General features: G+C 37.6%; 1 protein-coding gene across 1 annotated transcript in view; it reads left to right on the forward strand.

Moving 5' to 3' along the window:
- Ccser1 (coiled-coil serine rich protein 1) overlaps positions 1 to 21,958 on the forward strand; it is a 650,334-nt gene that overhangs the window by 238,001 nt on the left and 390,375 nt on the right. Inside the window, exon 5 of the mRNA XM_052173839.1 lies at positions 11,235 to 11,355. Coding sequence (XP_052029799.1) covers positions 11,235 to 11,355 — 121 coding nt within the window. The remainder of the gene's footprint in view (positions 1 to 11,234; positions 11,356 to 21,958) is intronic.

Raw genomic sequence — 21,958 nt, forward strand, 5'->3', positions numbered from 1 at the left:
GCTGTTTAAAGTCACACATTACCATCTGCTACAATATTTTTCAGTGAAGGAGCTCACAGAAGTCCACACTGGTTCAAAGGGAAGAAACAGATACCACTCATGATATGGATCTCTAATAAAGAGGAGGGGATGAGTATTTGTGTTCTCACCTTTAGAAAAAACAACTCTGCCCATGTACTGAAAGGTTAAACAACAAAGTGTATACCTTTTGTTTACATGTGTCCACTGTGTCCATCAAAAGTGATGGGATACAGATCCTAATATCTTTCTTACATCTTATGTGAAACTCATGTCAAAGACAGAGGGCTGTATATCTGTGTGTTGCTAATGTTACTGTCACAGCTTTCCATGGAAGACTGCAGCACATCTAACCCAGCTCTTTGAATTCAGTGAGAGCACAGTAGGCATATTGTTTCAGTGTTGTCTATAGTGATCCCTGTGAAGTTAATTACTCTAGAAAGACCTTAAATCCACAAATAGTCACATTCTTGTATTGCTTAGCTTAAGATGTTTGTTCACACACAAATTACTTGTGTCAACACAGTTCAACTTAAAGGCTGTTAAATATCAGTTTCCATATGTTAACAGAAAACAAATATTTTTCATAAATTACTGATATAAGATGTGTGTGTTGGTGTGTGTGTGTGTGTGTGTGTGTGTGAGAGAGAGAGAGAGAGAGAGAGAGAGAGAGAGAGAGAGAGAGAGAGAGGGCCAGGGAGGAAGGGAGAACTCACTATGTTGCTCTGTAACTATCCCTATATCCATAGAGTGTGGACTGACTTCCAACTCCTGGGCCTTCTGCCTCAGCCTGTGGAGTGTGGGTTTACGGGCATGTGCCACAGCACCTTTTAAAATGCTTTTTTCATGCTCAATATTTAAAACATAACTTTAACATTAACTTTTTTCAGGTTACATTTGTAGGTACAGGATTATTCAGCCTTCCTTAATCATAATAAAGTATATGAGTCACAGTAGTAAAGTATCTAACCATACAAAGAAAACTATTTACTTTTTCCCCATTTCTCATAAGGTTGTAAATCTATTTTAGTATATTTTTAATTATAAAAATTATATTAAAAAAGGTATTCAAAACCTGAGACAAAATCATGTAGTTTCAAGAAAAAAAATTTATAATATAATAACTGTCCAAAGACTGTATTACAAGAGCAAAAATTACTGCTGGACTCCAGTGTGGGATGCTAGTGGACACTAATACAAGCCCTGTGAAATAATCCTGGCTATATTCAATGCTGTCTTTTGTATTTGGTTGTGTCCTAGTATCCTGGATATAATTGTTTCCATGCCTATATCTATATATTCTTTTCTATTAAGTTATTACATCAAGGTATGAACCATTTCAGAATAATTTCTTCATATATTTTGAAAATCACCAAACCTATAATATTATTAGGTAGGGTATTTGTAAAATGGTTAAAATTTTTAAACACCTTCCCAATCCATTTGACGATCTTCGATCAAGATTTCTGCCATTTCTTCTTGTCTACATGCACTAGCTGTATCTTGTTTTTATTACATCCAACTCAATTCTTCACAGAGTTAGAAAGAGCAATTATCAAATTCATCTGGAATAACAAAAAACCCAGGATAGCTAAAACTATTCTCAGCAACAAAAGAAAGTCTGGGGGAATCAGTATCCCTGACCTCAAGCAATACTACAGAGCAATAGTGTTAAAAACTGCATGGTATTGGTACAGTGACAGGCAGGAGGATCAATGGAACAGGATTGAAGATCCAGAAATGAACCCACACACCTATGGCCACTTGATCCTCGACAAAGAGGCTGAAAACATCCAATGGAAAAAAGATAGCCTTTTCAACAAATGGTGCTGGTTCAACTGGAGGTTAGCATGCAGAAGAATGGGAATTGATCCATATTGTCTCCTTGTACTAAACTCAAATCCAAATGGATCAAGGGCCTCCACATAAAGCCAGACACTCTGAAGATAATAGAAAAGAAACTGGGGAAGACCCTTGAGGACATCGGTACAGGGAGAAAGTCTCTGAACAGAACACCAATAGCATATGCTCTAAGATCAAGAATTGACAAATGGGACCTCATAAAATTACAAAGTTTCTGTAAGGCAAAGGACACCATCAAGAGGACAAATCGGCAACCAACAAATTGGGAAAAGATCTTCACTAACCCTACATCAGATAGAGGGCTAATATCCAATATATATAAAGAACTCAAGAAGTTAGACTCCAGAAAACCAAACAACCCTATTAAAAATGGGGTACAGAGTTAAACAAAGAATTCTCACCTGAAGAACTTCGGATGGCGGAGAAGCATCTTAAAAAATGCTCAACTTCATTAGTCATTAGGGAAATGCAAATCAAAACAACCCTGAGATTTCACCTTACACCAGTCAGATTGGCTAAGATTAAAAAGTCAGGAGACAGCAGGTGTTGGAGAGGGTGTGGAGAAAGAGGAACACTCCTCCACTGCTGGTGGGGTTGCAAATTGGTACAACCACTCTGGAAATCAGTCTGGCGGTTCCTCCGAAAACTGGGCACCTCACTTCCAGAAGATCCTGCTATACCACTCCTGGGCATATACCCAGAGGATTTCCCACCATGTAATAAGGATACATGCTCTACTATGTTCATAGCAGCCCTATTTATAATTGCCAGATGCTGGAAAGAACCCAGGTATCCCTCAACAGAAGAGTGGATGCAATAAATGTGGTATATATACACAATGGAGTACTATTCAGCCATTAGAAACAATGAATTCATGAAATTCTTAGGCAAAAGGATGGAGCTAGAGAACATCATACTAAGTGAGGTAACCCTGACTCAAAAGGTGAATCATGGTATGCACTCACTAATAAGTGGATATTAACCTAGAAACCTGGAATACCCAAAACATAATCCACAAATCAAATGAGGTACAAGAAGAAAGGAAGAGTGGCCCCTTGTTCTGGAAAGACTCAGTGAAGCAGTATTTGGCAAAACCAGAACGGGGAAGTGGGAAGGGGTGGGTGGGAGGACAGGGGGAGAGAAGTGGGCTTGCGGGACTTTCGGGGAGTGGGGGGTTAGAAAAGGGGAAATCATTTGAAATGTAAATAAAAAATATATCGAATAAAAAAAAAAGAAAAAAAAGAATTGTATATTGTCCTAATAAAAGAAACAAGTAGGTGTGCTCTGTGCCTGTGAACCTGAAGAAGACATGTTTTTTTTTTTAATTTTTTTTATTTTATTCGATATATTTATTATTTACATTTCAAATGATTTCCCCTTTTCTGGTCCCCCACTCCCCGAAAGTCACATAAGCCCCCTTCCCTCCCCCTGTCCTCCCACCCACCCCTTCCCACTTCTCTGTTCTGGTTTTGCCTTATACTGCTTCACTGTGTCTTTCCAGAACAAGGGGCCACTCCTCCGTTCTTCTTGTACCTCATTTGATGTGTGGATTATGCTTTGGGTATTCCAGTTTTCCAGGCTAATATCCATTTATTAGTGAGTGCATACCATGTTTGATCTTTTGAGACTGGGTTACCTCACTTAGTATGATGTTCTCCAGCTCCATCCATTTGCCTAAGAATTTCATGAATTGATTGTTTCTAATGGCTGGATAGTACTCCATTGTGTACATATACCACATTTTTTGCATCCATTCTTCTGTTGAGGGATACCTACATTCTTTCCAGCTTCTGGCTATTATAAATAGGGCTGCTATGAACATAATGGAGCATATATCCTTATTACATGCTGGGGAATCCTCCTGGTATATGTCCAGGAGTGGTATAGCAGGATCTTCTGGAAGTGATGTGCCCAGTTTTCTGAGGAACCACCAGACTGCTTTCCAGAGTGGTTGTACCAATTTGCAACCCCACCAGCAGTGGAGGAGTGTTCCTCTTTCTCCACATCCTCGCCAACACCTGCTGTCTCCTGAGTTTTTAATCTTAGCCCTTCTGACTGGTGTAAGGTGAAATCTCAGGGTTCTTTTGATTTGCATTTCCCTAATGACTAATGAAGTTGAGCATTTTTTAAGATGTTTCTCCGCCATCTGAAGTTCTTCTGGAGAGAATTCTTTGTTTAACTGTGTACCCCATTTTTTTTTATTATTCGATATAATTTATTTACATTTCAAATGATTTCCCCTCTTCTAGCCCCCCCACTCCCCAAAAGTCCCGCAAGCCCCCTTCTCTTCCCCTGTCCTCCCACCCACCCCTTCCCACTTCCCCGTTCTGGTTTTGCTGAATACTGTTTCACTGAGTCTTTCCAGAACCAGGGGCCACTCCTCCTTTCTTCTTGTACCTCATTTGATGTGTGGATTATGTTTTGGGTATTCCAGTTTTCTAGGTTAATATCCACTTATTAGTGAGTGCATACCATGATTCACCTTTTGAGTCTGGGTTACCTCACTTAGTATGATATTCTCTAGCTCCATCCATTTGCCTAAGAATTTCATGAATTCATTGTTTCTAATGGCTGAATAGTACTCCATTGTGTAGATATACCACATTTTTTGCATCCACTCTTCTGTTGAGGGATACCTGGGTTCTTTCCAGCATCTGGCAATTACAAATAGGGCTGCTATGAACATAGTAGAACATGTATCCTTATTACATGGTGGGGAGTCTTCTGGGTATATGCCCAGGAGTGGTATAGCAGGATCTTCTGGAAGTAAGGTGCCCAGTTTTCTGAGGAACCGCCAGACTGATTTCCAGAGTGGTTGTGTGTACCCCATTTTTAATAGGGTTATTTGGTTTTCTGGGGTCTAACTTCTTGTGTTCTTTGTATATATTGGATATTAGCCCTCTATGTGATGTAGGGTTGGTGAAGATCTTTTCCCAATTTGTTGGCTGATGATTTGTCCTTTTGATGGTGTCCTTTGCCTTACAGAAAGTTCGTAATTTTATGAGGTCCCATTTGTCAATTCTTGATCTTAGAGCATAAGCTATTGGTGTTCTGCTCAGGAACTTTCTCCCTGTACTGATGTTCTCAAGGATCTTCCCCAGTTTCTTTTCTATTAGCTTCAGAGTGTCTGGCTTTATGTGGAGGTCGTTAATCCATTTGGAGTTGAGCTTAGTACAAGGAGACAAGGATGGATCAATTCGCATTCTTCTGCATGCTGACTGGAGAAGACATGTTAATCCCTATAATTCCCACTCTAGACTTGTCTCTCCATTTCCAAAGCTCTCACCCCTCCTGTGCTTGCAACTCCCACTGCCCCTCATGCTTTAATTGCAAAGTGTTGCCTTGAGCTGTCAGCCCATCATGCCCCTGTCAGGATGGATTACCCATGCTGGCTGTAGAAGATAAAAGGCCAATCTTGTTGCATCTTCATTTAATAATTGATTTTAATCCCTATTAACTTCAGGATCAAATTTTAATGTAGAGTCATTGATACTGCCTTACAGTGCAGTGATGCTTATACCTCCAGATTGCTCCTCTTCACCTTTTCTGTCTTATCTAGGTCAATACTCTACTGAAAAATTTTAATTTCTCAAAAGTAGAAGACATTTTCTCCCTTCTCATTGCCTTTTAGTACACACTTCCCTGGGTTAGGCTGCCTTTCTTTCCCTACATGTTCTACTTTATTTTCTTATTCATTCAGCAAATGTTTCTGGGCTGTTTTGTGTGTGTGCGTGCATACGTGTGTGTGTGTGTGTGTGTGTGTGTGTTGTGTGTTTGTTGTGTGTGTATTTTATGTGTATGTGTGTGCGTATGTGTGTGTGTGTGCTTGAGTTGTGGTAAGAATAAAAAGACAGCTTTTTGTAAAACTGTTCTAATTTTAAGTGTTAATTTTGCTGATTGTGTTTCCTGTATGTAGATTGCCTACCCAGTCAAACAAATAGAATCCATGAGATCGAAAATGAATATGTGGTGATGGGTCGAATATACACTATGAGAATCTTTGTTTCTGCATCTAGAAATTTCATCCAAAAAACCAAATCTTTAGAGATTTATTTAAAGCACTGGACATGGGGCTGGAACCTGTAATACTTATACTTAGGGGATCAAAAGGATTATCAGGAGTTTGAGATCCTTTTCAATTATATAGGGAATATGAGGTGAGGCTGGGTTAGTTGAATTCTTGTCTATAAATAAGGAAATCTGAAGATAATGTACATACTACTCAATTGACCCAGAAGACACAAGTTCAGCGCTTCAAATTATAACCACTGTGTTTTGGGTACAGAGGAGTGGTGGCAGCTGAGACGTAGCAGGGACTGTGCAGTTCATATTTTTCTAAGTTAAATATCTGTCATCCTTTGCTATAGATTAATGTATGAGGCTCATGCTTGCTCCATGTTCTCTGTGCAACAATACACCAATTTCTATATCAGTTAGCTCCCACAGTCACTAGAGGAAGCAAAATGATGGGATACTTCATCAATGGTGCTTTCCTTGGCAAAGAACCAAGCAGAGTGTCCCCCTAGTGCCAACTAATTTCTGGTGTTGCTGATTTTAACTGTATGATCAGCTGTGGTCTGTAACTTAGATTGTATGTGTATGTGTGTATGTATGTGTGTGTGTGTGTGTGTGTGTATGTATTACCTTTTACAATCTTTCTACCTCCTCTTACTCATAGATCTCTGAGCTTTGAGAGAAGGGATGTGATACAGATATCCAAGAGCCCAAAGTCTCTCTGTCTATGTAGTTGTGAGTCTGTATTAACTACCATTCACTACAGGAATAAGTTTCTCTGTTGAGGGTTGAGAGAAACAGAGATCAATATATTCTGTAACCATTATGATATCTCCTAACTTTAGTTAATTTTTAATCAAATTTATTCTAAAAGATACAATACATGGAGTGTTACATATAAAACATGTTTTTATATTTACAATGAATTTTAAAGTTTTTTATTTAATTTATTGATATATTTATTTACATTTCAAATGATTTCCCCTTTTCTGGACCCCCACTCCCCGAAAGTCCCATCAGTCCCCTTCCCTCCCCCTGTTTACCCACCCAACCCTTCCCACTTCCCTGTTCTGATTTTGTTCTATACTGCTTGACTGAGTCTTTCCAGAACAAGGGGCCACTCCTCCGTTCTTCTTGTACCTCATTTGATGTGTGGATTATGTTTTGGGTTTTCCAGTTTTCTAGGTTAATATCCACTTATTAGTGAGTGCATACCATGATTCATCTTTTGAGACTGGGTTACCTCACTTAGTATGATGTTCTCCAGCTCCATCCATTTGCCTAAGAATTTCATGAATTCATTGTTTCTATTGGCTGAATAGTACTCCATTGTGTATATATACCACATTTTTTGCATCCACTCTTCTGTTGAGGGATACCTGGGTTCTTTCCAACTTCTGGCAATTATAAATAGGGCTGCTATGAACATAGTAGAGCATGTATCCTTATTACATGCTGGGGAATCTTTTGGGTATATGCCCAGGAGTGGTATAGCAGGATCTTCTGGAAGTGAGGTACCCAGTTTTCGGAGGAACCGCCAGACTGATGTCCAGAGTGGTTGTACCAATTTGCAACCCCACCAGCAGTGGAGCAGTGTTCCTCTTTCTCCACATCCTCTCCAACACCTGCTGTCTCCTGACTTTTTAATCTTAGCCATTCTGACTGGTGTAAGGTGAAATCTCAGGGTTGTTTTGATTTGCATTTCCCTAATGACTAATGAAATTGAGCATTTTTTTCTTTTTTGTTATTCGATATATTTTTTATTTACATTTCAAATGATTTCTCCTTTTCTAGACCCCCACTCCCCGAAAGTCCCGTAAGCCCCCTTCTCTCCCCCTGTCCTCCCACCCACCCTTCCCACTTCCCCGTTCTGGTTTTGCTGAATACTGCTTCACTGAGTCTTTCCAGAACAAGGGGCCACTCTTCCTTTCTTCTTGTACCTCATTTGATGTGTAGATTATGTTTTGGGTATTCCAGTTTTCTAGGTTAATATCCACTTATTAGTGAATGCATACCATGATTCACCTTTTGAGTCTGGGTTACCTCACTTAGTATGATGTTCTCTAGTAGTTGAGCATTTTTTAAGATGTTTCTCCGTCATCCGAAATTCTTCAGGTGAGAATTCTTTGTTTAAGTCTGTACCCCATTTTTAATAGGGTTGTTTGGTTTTCTGGAGTCCAACTTCTTGAGTTCTTTATATATATTGGATATTAGCCCTGTATCTGATGTAGGATTGGTGAAGATATTTTCCCAATTTGTTGGTTGCCGATTTGTCCTTTTGATGGTGTCCTTTGCCTTACAGAAATTTTGTAATTTTATGAGGTCCCATTTGTCAATTCTTGATCTTAGAGCATATTAATACCTTTACTAATGAATTATTCAGAGACAAATTTATTAATAACTTTGATTCTTATTTTTTCTAATTATTTTATAGTTTCAGAATCCAGAATCCAGCAACATATCAACAACTTATTCTGAACAGATTTAAATTTTTCTTTATCTTAAGTAAGAATTTGTAGGATGTCTTATCAGAAATACCAGATAAGTACTATTTTTAAATGTAGATTTCCGAATACCACTAACATCCATATTGTTTTGTAAAGTTCTTTAAGTTAAGAAAAGTTTACTAAATTTCTATAAAAATCATACAATTATACCCCATAAAAATAACACTGGGAATTTTTATGAATATTAGTTTTAATATGTCATTTAATCTATTGTTAAGATAAATTTTTAATAAAACATTCTTGTTCCATTTACTCATATTTATCTCATTTTGAAAAATTTTTACCTACACTTTTCTAGGTGATAAAATTCAAAATAATATACATTAGTAGACAGTTCCAATTCCTACATAGAGGAGCTTATATCATGATTAGTACGAGATACGTTATCTGCATATGAAGTATGCACATCACATCAACCTTTCCTGCCCATTTTCTCATACCAGTCCTGAGACAATTCATGACGTATTTTAAGGCAGGAGTGAAGAACACTGCTTTTGGTTCCTGAGTAGCACTGTTAGGGACTATGCCCTCGGTAAGCTGCATCCCCCTGTTTTGTCCGTGGCATTGCATTCACTTTCCTGTTTTCTTTTTCTCATTTGCTTCTTGCTACATAGAGTAAGAGGGCAATTTGTTCTTTCACCAACTTTCTTAAAATGAGTATTCGTATCAATGTGTAACAATATTTACATTCAATTCAAACATCCTCCCAGTTCTTTCAGTGTTTGTTTCCTTCCCATACATTCTTTTTTTCTGGCATATTTCTGTTTAGATAATCTGCATTAGGAAACTCTTCACAAGTTCGTCGCCAGCTTGTGCTCTGTAGCAGCTGCCTGTTGCTGACCACTGATCATCACACGCTGAAAATGCACACACATGTGCTGATGGTTGTCTGAATTTGTCTTTTACCCAGCAGGGTGTGGACTGAAGAGAAGTAGGATAATTTGAACTTTATGCAATTTAAGATGATACATTGTGCCAGCAGTATTTTGACCTATGTTTTTGGGGTGATTCCTGTTACTTAACTAAAGAGATCAATAGTAATTTGTATGAATTAGAAACACATAAAATAAAGATTATGTAAATATAGAATTCACATAGTAATGAGGAATACATAGGTTAAATGTACAATGTTATTACATTCTTACTTGAATTCTGTATGAGACAGAATTTTAAAATGACACACGGCCATTCTTGAAAACTGAATCCTTGATTTACTCTCACAGGAAGGAAACAAATTTCTATAACAACCTTGTCTGGTTATTGTGAGAAAATGCCCTGGCAATGTCAGCTTTAGGAAGAAAACATTTATTTAGCTGCAAAGATCTTGGTGCAATTTACCATGGCAAGAGCAGTCATAGCAGCTGGAACCTGACATTATGCTGTATCCATAACTAGGAAGCAGAAAGAGATGCTAATTTTCTCCTTTCCTGAAGTTCAGAACTCCAGCCATGGAATGGTACTGTTCAAACCCAGTGTGGATCTATCTTAGCTAACCTGAAAAGTACAATTCCTAACAGGCATGAGTAGAGGCTTGCCTGCACCCTCCAGAGTTTCAGATCTTGATCTTGTCAAGTTTACAGGAAATGTCAACATTAGCCCAGATTAATTTGTCAGGGAATTATTTTCACACAGTTTTTTTTCATAAAAAAATAGAAAAACTTGTTATTGGATGCATTTCAAGATGAAGTATAGGAGATAGTAACTACAATGCTCTCTACTCCAGGCTGCTTGCTGGGTCCCAGTGTTTAGCTCACAGAAACTTTTGATGAGAATGCAGCCAAACTAACCCAATAACACTTGCCTTTTGAGACCCAAAAAGGAGAAGATCTTGATCACACCTAGATTAACAACCTATTGACTTTTGAGAAAACAGTGTGTATTGTTTGAAATGAAGTTTATGTGGATTTGTTTTGCAGCGATTTATTATTAATATACTATGAAGATCAGTGGGCAAACTTGCAAAATTAAATGTTTTTATGGATGTTGAGCAATTGAAACATTTGTTTGGGGAAAAGTAAAAGAGAGGAAAAAGTGTTCCCTGGTACCTCATATGCAGAATTAACTCATGGGCATATCCTAAGGACGGTGACATCTTCTAGATGCATTTCTAGACCGAATCTCCATGTGAAACTATCCAAAAGAGTACAAGAGTATTTATACCTAGCAGTAATACCCACAATCTGGAAACACCATATGTCTATTATCATTGAATGATAAAACCAATTTATTTTTGATTTATCTAAGGGCAAGCTATACTGCCATCACAATGAGCTAACAGAACATTGGGTGGATGTACATGGTACAAAGTAAGCCATCCTTTTATGAATTGTGATAACATTTATGACCCTATTGTAGAAAAGTCAGACATGCAAGATGCTTCGAGGTAACATTATAATCAGAGCATATGAATTTGGAAGGGACATAGCAGGGCAAGAAGGAGACCACAGGAGCATAGGCACATGGTAATGCATGAGTTATTTGATCTTGGCCATGATGAAGCAACTGGGCTTTCTTTGTGGAGATTCATGAGTTACATGTGCCTCGGCATACAATTCTTATTTACCATTTGGCAAATAACTTGTTTTTCAGCTGCTAAATGTTAGCATAATTTTTTTCTCACTGTGGCTATGCAGCTAAGTAAATCTGCCCATGGTTGTCCAGTTAGCTTGGGTGAAATAGTTTGTAAAAGAAAACTAAGTATAATTTAATATCAATATTTTTGTTGAAGTTCTTGCTGAACCTGATTGAAAATACAAATGTGGAATAAGGGACACAAAAATAGGCACTGAAGAATTTCTTTAACGTTTACAATGAATTGTTTTCAAACTGCAGTTTGCCGGGAAGATTCCTGCCACTCTGTAATGTCCTGTGCAGCTGTCCTTCTTAGCCCAGTGGACCCAGCAAAAGAAGTGACTACGCTAGAAGAACCAAAATGTCCTGAGCCTTCCAAACAGTAAGTTGTCATTTAGGGTCCCAGGTGGTGGGATATCATTTATGCACCTTAGAGGAGTGGAGAGAGCTTCCTGACATTCTAGCATGTGATCGAAGTGGCAGACTATGAATGGAGAGACATTTAGTTTGTTCAAAATTATTATTTTTCAACAAATTACTGATATCTACTGGCTTGAGTGTCTGACCTGTGTCATTTAAGTTTTATTTTGGTGCCATATTTTAGGCCGTGGGTCAACAAGCTGAGAAGGTAGCCTTGTGTCTGCATGCACACTGTTCCTGGATCAATGTTTCAGAGTATCAGGGTTGTAGTCTAAAATAGGATCAGTTTGTATTTTTGTTTGTGTATTCATTTTCTATGTAAATGTGTCTACTTGCATATGTATGCTTTTGAATAAGCGTCTACAGAGACAGAAAGGGAGTGTTGGGTCCTCTGGTGGTTTTCTGCTACAGACATGGTTACTGGAAAATAAGTCTTGGTCCTCTGGAAGAGGAGAATACACTGATAACTGTGGAGGCCTCTCTCCACCTCTGAACTCAGTTCTTAGTATAAGCTTATTTTAAAGTTGATTTGGATTTTACGAAGAGTGCAAATTACTATTTTTCAAATTTCAGTAAATTATCATATACTAAAACTTTACATTATTGAAGTTTGCTGTGGCACATGATATTGCCTAGTAAGAAGTACAGAGGTTTGCTATCTATAGATTTTGTTGTCTTCCGTGATCTGTATTCTGGTTGTCATGGACACAGTCATTTTGTAAAAATTTGTCAAGGTATAAAGTGATGATACAGGCACACATTTTCCCAACTATATGTATATGCTCAAAAAGAATATTTAAAGGGTACAATCATGGAATTGTAGTTCATATATTTTTTAGTTAAATAACACTGGTACTCACTGACAGTTTAAATTTGGTTTTATAAACTAATTAAATGAATGACTTTTATTCTCATAATGGCTAAAGATGATTAAAGTCATGATAACAAATACACATAGTCATAAACATTAAATTACAGCCATTTTGGTAAAATATTCAATCAATGAAAGGGGAAATTTGGTGCTTCTTTTACAGAGAACATAAGACTATGCCAGATATAATATCTCTGAAGAACATGTGACACATGATATATATTGCAATATGTGATTATATGAAATAGCCAATAAATATATATTATTATATAGGCTCATAAAATATGTAATGTGTGATGATATATGATCTGTGATGCTATGTGTTATGTGATATGCAATAATATGAAATGCAAGGTATTTTGTAGTGGTATATAATTTATGATGCTCTGTGGTGCTAGTGATATGGAGAGATATAGCATGATGCATGATATGTGTTGGTGTGCCATATGTGTTGAAGGTCAATATGTAGTTCTATATGATGGATGAAACCATATTGTTCATGATGATATATGATATGACATTCTGTGTAATATAAGGTGTTAAAGAATATGTAGTGCTATGTAATACATGTGATATGTGTTATGTAGTGATATGGGATATATGGTAATCTGTGACATGTGATGTATGATATGTAGTGATATGTGATATATGGTATGTGTTACATGTGGTGACTTGTGGCACTACGTATTATGTGATAGTGTGTGGCATGTGATGTTCATGTTGCCTATGTTTATCAGTGACCCATCATATTCACAAGGGAAGGAGTCTTGGCACACCTAGAACTGTTCCTTGCCCTGGCTTGTGTTTGCTTACCTTTGGCCTATCTTTCTACCTGATGATATGCTCCCAAAGTAGTTTCCTACAACACAGTCCTGTTTGATAGTCTTTGTGAAATCAATTAGGAAAATCTCTTAATGTTGCATTCAATAATACTGAATCAAATGGAGCAATGCATGTATTTGATTGCATGAAAATATTCACTATTAATATTCTCATTATAGAGGAAAGAAATGCTAAGCAATTCAGAAAGTGGTGATTGTAATTCAGTGTTAATGCAATATGAAAGTGAAAACCATTTAGCTGCACCTAATGGAGTTTAAGTTTTAGGATCCAATAGTCATCCTTTGTCTAATAGAAAGAAAATTGTATCTCATATTTGCCCAGTAAGTTACATTAAAAAGCTCAAATGTATTCTCATGCAGCATGTTTGAGGGTTTACATAAGTTTCCACAGAGTTTTAACTTGGATCTTAACCTTTTTAGATTTTTCAATGACTTAGAAGAATTCTGGTTAATAGAGTTAATAACATACATACCTTCCCACTCCTAGCCTTTAACTGTTTCATAAAGTCTTATTTCAAATTCTAGTGTATGTATGTGTGTGTGTATATGTGTGTGTGTGTGCGCGCGCGCGCGCGCGCGCGCGTGTGTGTGTGTGTGTGTGTGCTATTAGGCATCAGTATGTTATTAGGCAACAGTAACACCCTTTACTTTCTGTTCTGTCGCTATTGTTTTAGGATCTACATTCCCATTTAAATGCTCTCTGCCAACACTATTATTAATTCGCTTAAATGTTACTAGTGTTTGCTTTATGCGTCATAATACTGATCAAATCTGTTTTGCTTTTGGACATTTATCTGTCCATGCTTCCATTTCTCCATCTATTAATTATGGTGAGAAATTGACCCTCACTGTGAGGATATGAATGCATTATTCCAGAAGAAGATAGTGTTTATGTCCCTGCCTCAGTATCATCTGTTAACATTATAGATGATCTTGTACATAGATGTCTAATGCTTAAAGTTGCTGCCAAGACATCTCTTTAGGTGTCTTCAGTTGTGTCCAAAGCAAAATAGTGACCAGCTTTTTCTCTGTTTAAGTCATATATTGAATCTCATTTACATCAAGCCTCATGATTTTTTTTTAAAATCTTGGCTTACCTTGACTATATTTTCAGAGCAACTTCTATTAATTTATTAATACTTTTATTATATTTGTAGAGTTAAGCTGCAGAAGGCATAAGTATCTTATATATTTTGCTAATACAAATCCTCAGTTGTGATTCTAAGCAAGCTATTCAGATGTCATGCATTTCCCCTTTTACCCCATGGAGTTATCTATCAATTCACAATATATGCCCTGTATACCATGTGCCATATTTTTTAAAATTAATTGGTGTAAATAGATGGATGAGCACAATATAAATGCCAGATTTTTTTTATTTTCTATATTCATTGTTTACATTCCAAATACTTTCTCCTTTCCAGGTTCCCCCCTCCCAATAAGTCCCATAAGCCCTCTTTCCTCTACCCATTCCCCAATCACCTCCTTCCATTTCTCTGTCCTGGTACTCCCCTACAATGCTGGATCAAGCCTTTCCAGGACCAAGGGACCTCTCCTTCCTTCTTCTTGGGAATCATCTGATGTGTTGTGTCTTGAGTATTCAGAGCTTCTGGGCTAATTAATAACCACTTATTAGTGACTGCATTCCATGTTATTCTTTTGTGATTGGGTTACCTCACATAGGATGATATTTTCCAGTTCCAACCATTTGCCTAAAAATTTCATGAATTCATTGTTTTTAATTGCTGAGTATTATTTCATTATGTAAATATACCACATTTTCTGTATCCATTCCTCCATTGAGGGACATCTGGGTTCTTTCCAGCTTCTGGCTATTACAAATAAGGCTGCTATGAACACAGTGGATCATGTGTCCTTATTGCATGCCAGGGAATCCTCTGGGTATATGTCCAGGAGTGGTATAACAGCGTCCTCTGGAAGTATCATGTCCAGTTTTCTGAGGAACTTCCAGATTGATTTCCAGAGTGGTTGTACCAGGTTGCAATCTCACTAGCAGTGGAGGAGTGTTCATTTTTCTCCACAACCTCGCCAACACCTACTGTCTTCTGAGTTTCTAACCTTAGCCATTCTGACTGGTGTGAGGTTAAATCTCAGGGTTGTTTTGATTTAAATGCAAGATTATTAACTGAAAGTTGCTGATTTCCAGTGAGAGACTCACAAAGCAAAGTATCTTCTGGAAAGTAATGGTGACTGGCTTATGTTATTAGAATGTAGTGGGTAGAAATTTCTGATATATTAGGGTGGAACTTCAAGTAGAGCTTCCAATGACCATCTGTCATTATCTGCATCTGCCTACATCACTAGCCTGTCTGCAGCTCTCATTTCCTAGGATTTCCATTTCTCAAATGTTTGCAAAGTCTCAGCAACAGCCAAAGGAGATGTTCATTTTTTGAACACATCCGGTAGAGAAAGCCAGTTTCTCTTAAATGAAAGCAGTGCATATTTGATCGCCACTGGCTTGGATTGTCGAAATAACCATTCAGACACAGTATTGGTCATAATCGTTTTTATTCATTGGATTCCTTTTGAAGCCTGGGAGACTCAGTTACATGAGGATAAAATGCATACTTAAAAATTTGAAAATATTGGTAAATGAAAGCAAAAGTAAGGAAGAAAAAAATACAGTAATGTATAAATATAGAATTCAAAATAATAATGTATGCTTAATTAGTTTGTCATTTTATTTTGAATGGTTAATTTTTTTTATATTAAATTAAAGGTACTGAAATACTAAGGTACAACATGTATATCTTCGTTTTTCAATAAATTTTACTGACCAATTTTATTTTGTTTTTTTTTTTGCTTTAGTTGTACTACTTGTAAGCAGTATATAAAATTTTCTTATTCTTGATTTGTGTTTTATTATTATTATTTATCTCACAGTACAAGGTCTGAAATATAATAATGAATAGGGAAGCAAGAAACACACACATATATATATATGTATCATATACTTTCTAATTATTTTTACAGCAAATATATTATCTAAGAAACCTTGACACTTATTTGAGAGATAAGGCTGCTAGAGCCAGTTAATACATTTTTATTTTCCATAAGTGAAAAATGTGCAGAAATATTAGCTTCCAGAATGATAATGAACTATCTCAGTTCTGTCATCTGAGAAGGGAGTCTTGCATGCCTTGTATCACTTCTAATTCCAGTGGGATTACTGCCTTAAGTACTTCATCCTCCTGACTGTGTAGGCTTCTCATATAAATTCATACAGCTTGGAATCTCTGAAATAGAATTACAGTGACATAATTTAAAACTCAGAAAGTCTTTGCTAGGCAGAACTTGAATAATTTTTTTCATAGAAGTGATTCAGAGTATTTAAGGTTATAAATAAGGAAGAGATTTTAAGAGAATATCTTTTAATAACGTTATAAAATAGGTAGATTTTAGAATCTGGTAAATAACAACATATATTGGTAATAACAACATATTAAGCCAACATATATTCTCTGTCTAGTATGAGTATAGTTTCTGTACAAACATTTCTTTGTTTAACATTGGTCTGGTTTGTTAATATATCAGTATAAAAGAATGCAAAGCAATTCAGAATATTGTCCCTAATTATATTATTGTGTTAATATTTTAATACATAAATTTCCAAGGTGTGAAACATTTCATGGCCATTGTGCTTATAAACCCAATCCCAGTCAGGAGCAACTGTGATTAGACCTTTCTCTTTAGAGCAAAATGACAGGAAGAAGCTGTTCTTTGCAAAAAGATGCAAAGGTGCATTTTTTTTTGCATTATATTAGGAGAGTTCAGAGGTTTGCTTTTGTTTATAGATAATCTTAAGCAAATAAAGCTGTGGAGTTAATTTTGTTTTATGATCTTTATATGTATTTCAACAGATATGGAAATAATAAATTTCTAGAAAACAGAAAAATCAGCCTGGGCAGATGGCTCACACCTGTGAACTCAGCACAAAAGAATATGAAGTCATCTTGGGCTGTATAGTGGTACTGCATCTCAAAAAGAATAAATATATGTAATCTGAATAGTACACAGTGTTCAAATATTCAATTCTTTAGAAACTGAGTTTAGGCTTAAAAATGAAACTTTATATTCATCAAAAATCATAAATGAGCTTGGAGAGTCTTGTAGAAGAATTGGAAGAAAGATTGTGCGACCTGGATGGGACAAAGACCCCATAAGAAAACCAAGAAAGTGACTAACCTAGACCCTTGGGGTTTCCAGAGACTGGGCCGAAACCAAAGATCGTCCATGGGCTGGATCGAGGCCTCCCTACCCCAACCCCCGAACATAGGTAGCAGATATGTTTCTTGGTCTTCATGAGATTCCCCCTAAGAACTGCAGCAGGGCTGTTCCTGACTCTGTTGCCTGCCTAAGGATCTTACACCCCCTAAATAGGCTGTCTAGTTTGGCCCAAGTGGGAGAGGTTGGCACTGACTTGATGTGCCAGTGTGGATTGTTATCCAGGGGGATCCTCCCCATTTTCAGAGGAGAAGGGAAGAGGAGAGTGATTATGTGTTGTAGGGGAGGGGAGGGCTGGGATCCATATGTAAGGTAAATAAATAAAATATATAAAATAAATTATAGTAGCAAATGTATGCTCACATTTATAGTCATGCACACCTTACTATTCAAAACTGTATGTGTGCTTAATAAGCAGCATGCTAAAGAGCATTTTCTGAAATGGACATAATATTCAAGCTCTGAAGAGAATGAAATCATCCAACATTGGTTCTGGGTTTGACTTTGTGCTCTGTTAGAAATCTACTCGTAACAAAATCTGATATTCATACATGCTCTGACTGTGTGTTCGAAATGAAGATACTTGTAGTCATTGTACAGTTGGGTATACAGGGAAAGAAAAATCAAAGTATGGTTTTAATCCTCTGTCCTTTCCGTATTTAAATTTCATACCCTGAAACTCAGACTATCTAAAAGTCATGGTTTATGGATATGTTTGTGGAAATGCAGCATTACTTAACTATGTGATCAAGTCTCGGCCAAGACCAGCTCATTTTTTCTTCATTCTTTTGCTGACTTTGGGAAAGTCCACTGAACTACTTTGTAAAGTGTGTGGGGTTCCTGCTTTTTGGCACAGAGGTCTGGTTTGTAAAGTGTGGCCCAAACCTACATGTTTTATTTTTCAAAGCTACCTTCTAATGTCATCCATAACATTGATTCATAAGCTATTGGTGGGAGTCATCAAAGAATGGTATCATTAGCCTATTTCCAGTATTATCATTTTAGAGATATAGTTATTTATACTTATAGATAGATATAGACTTGCTAGTTCAAATGGTAGTACCTGATGTGTTAACATCACGGTGCTTCTGTGTGGAGACTTTATGCTGATAAACAGGTGTTACTGATAAACTGTTGTTTATCTGATAAACTGTTGGTAAATAGTTGTGCTGATAAACTATTGAAATAACCAAAAAGATAAACATTGATCCTTTAGTTTTAACAAAAAAAAAATCACGATTACAACTGTGTCTGTGGTTGTAGGGTAGAAGTATATTTTGCTGTAAGAGCTCATGCTAAGGACTCTTAGAATAATAAAGAGGTCAGAGGGAATTTCTCTTAGAAAGGAATGTTTTAGCTAAGACTTAAAGGATCCTGGTTACAGAGGTGCACGACCAAAGCAAGAATATTCTCGTAGAGAGAAAGTTTGATCACATGTTTTGCAGTCAGAAGTGTGGAAAAAAATTAAAAATGGGTGATGGAGACATAGGGAAGACAAGATATATAAGAGAGCCCAGGAGACTCTTCAGACAGATCCTGTGAAAGCCTTGTTTTTTGTCATGATAGCGCACTGGAAGTGACTGGATTGCTGGAGTACAGGAGTTCACCTGACACAGACAATATTCTCTCCCCCAAACCTGGGTTAGTGATTCTACTCATGGGGCTTAAATTTAGACGTAGTGGCTATATTGATGTTGCTAGGGTTCTGTCTAAGTTCCACCCCACCATTACTTTGCAATAGTCAGGTGGGTCTGACCTTTTTAAAAGGGCTGCTCGGCCCCTCCCTCTCTCTTACTCCTCTTGCCTTTTTCTTGCCCTCTTGTCCCTAGGGGAAAGGGATGCCTCAGCATGGGCCCTCTGGGGCACCTCCTTCCGCACACTGCCGTATACCATATTCTCTAAACCTCTTTTTCTTTTTATGATCACAACAGATGTATCAACAATTTTTGGAATTATAGTTTCTGCAAAAAACCACAGAAATCTAAGAAGGTGTTTTCTTTGTAATCCCAGGTATGATGATGTGAGGCTGCTTCAGAATATCTAAAGCAGCTGATTGTGGCTCATATAGCGCTCTAGCAGAAGCATGTTTTCTTGCCAGCTGAAGATAATTTCTGCTATTGTGTGCTGTTTGGAATTCTGTGAACTTTTTAAAGCATATATAAATTCCAGGGCTCCAAGAGGCACAGGTGAGAGGTTGGTTATTTAGGGATGTTGTTTGTACTTTTTTAGTAGTGGTGGTCAAAGAAGAAACAAAAGGAAAGAAATTAGATACAGGTATTTTCCCAATTCCTGTCTCACCTCTGTTTCCCTCTTATTTAGTGCTAGAAGGTGAAAACGAGGGGTAAAGATTGGGAACAAAGAAGAACCCACATAGGAGCAAAGGCAGGGTACAGATTGGCACCATAGAAACTGGCAAATTCTATGCACTTTGGCATGTCCTCTGTTTCAGAGAGGTAGAAAAATGCCCTCCCCATACCACTAAAAGCAGATTTTCAAGAGTCTGGCCACTGTGGTGACTGATAGGAGCATTCACTGAACTGTTTAACTTGAAGACGGTCAGCAAAAAAGGAGACCCTGGTTAGCCAAGGCAAATTAAACACAGTTACTAAACTGAGAGTATCAATGGGGTGGAGATGGGATATTATTTTAATTACTAATTTTTCTAATGTTCAAAACAATAATAGTGTAGACATTCTCATGATAAGTATTGGTTCTGTTCTCACCATGCTAGTGAATATTATAAATAGCACTTTATAACACAGGACTCACAAACCCTTTTTTAAACCCAGTGACAATTTACAAAGGAAATGTACAACAGACTATCCTGCTAAGGTCTTCATATAAATCCCATGATTCTTCACAACAATTTTCTTTCACTTTCACTCCTTTACTCAGTGCACTCAAAGTTCGTCTGTGACTAAAACTAAACAGTAGGTGCCCAGAGGACTGTTAGGACTATTCATGCTCTTCCCCATGCGAGGGGTTCAGAAAAATCAGTAGCAGGTTTTATTTTTTAGTCCAAGCATAGAAGCAGTTGTCAGAAAGATAAAGGAAGAGATTTCATCAGAGAGAATCTTTAGCCCAATGGGAGTCTATTCAAGTTTGGGAGGGAAGCTGTTGGGAAGAGGCATTTTCTAGTCACTGCTTATAGAGAGTTCAGGGGGATCAGTTTCCTATTTCTTGGCAGTTGGAAACACAAAAGGCAGATGCTAATTTCCTGCCTGGGTGCCTGAAGCAGGCTGGCTTGATCTGAAGAGGGAGGAAGGCTTAGTCTCTGCCAGAGCAGCTTCCTGAGTGTCAGAGTCCACCAGGCAGGACACTGACCAAGGTGAAGGAGGTGGAGGGGAAGGAAGCACAAGGCTGAGGCTTCTCCAGATTCTTGCTAGGGCATCCTAACATGCTGGCTGGAAGACAACCGGAGAAGGCCCACTCTGTGTGCACTTGCTAGTCTCTAAGACAGATGGCTTTGGAACATCTCTTCTGGACTGAGCCTCTCTCCCCACCACCAGAACAAAGGCTGGGGAAGTTAATTCTCCTTATCCTGACTAAGGCCTGAGAAGGAAAACTTGGTAATTGTTTTTGTTCTAAGTATGTGCCATTGTCCTGTAAAAGCAATCCTAAATTATATTAGCAAACCTCTTGGCAGCCAGATCTGTCCCTGCTCATCTATATTTTAAATGAGTTAGGTTCTTACCTTGGGCTTGGCATTTGAGAAGATTGTTTTCTATCTCTTCTCCAGCTGTGCTGCATTACTTATCACAAAGTTTGAAGAAAATCAGGGTTTCCACCAAGCAATAGGGAATTCCTCTGCCAAGGACTTGGCCCCATATTTCCCCATTAAGCTACCCTTGCAGTACACCTTCAGTCACTCAGTGACCTGACAGTCACTAGTAACGGATGGATTTTAGAAGGATATCTGGGACATTTCAACTCAGGCCTTCTAGTCTAGCTGTGTATGGAGACAGCAAGGTGAAAAGGAAATGGAAACAGGTTTTGTTTTTTGGCCAGTTATATTTTACTGACTAGTCACCTGTGAGAGCGCAGGTGACCACTGTCCTTCTCCCTGCCAGACTTTCTTGCACATCTTATTGTAGGATATGATTTCATTCACGTGCAGTTTATACATTTTAAAGCCAGTAGAGTTAATGACAGGTAGTGAATGACCTAAGGAAACAGTGTTTTCCATACACTACTGTGGCTCCACATACCCATGATCTGCTCTGGTCCAAGTCAGACAAAACCCCAATTCTGAAAAGGGGAAGTGGGCACAAAGTCCCACCTCTAACTCAAAGACTTTTTGTAACTGATACTTGGCAGGAAAATCAGACACTCCAAAGGAGTGTCACTGGGTATCTCAGCCATATTTTAGGACAGACCACACGCTCAGGTGGAGTTAACGCCATGGTATTAGGTTGCATGGTAGTTTCTTCCTCTTTTTTTTCATCTTGTTTTGACAGTTTTGTCATGTTCATTTTGTTCTTTTGAATCTCTATCTATCTATCTATCTATTTATCTATCTATATCATCTATCAGTCAATCAATCAATCATCTCTCTCTCTCTCTAAATATATATCTATTATATATATTTAGAGAGAGAGATGAAGTTG

Source organism: Apodemus sylvaticus, chromosome 2 (assembly GCF_947179515.1).
Source record: "Apodemus sylvaticus chromosome 2, mApoSyl1.1, whole genome shotgun sequence".
Classification (NCBI taxonomy): Eukaryota; Metazoa; Chordata; class Mammalia; order Rodentia; family Muridae; genus Apodemus; species Apodemus sylvaticus.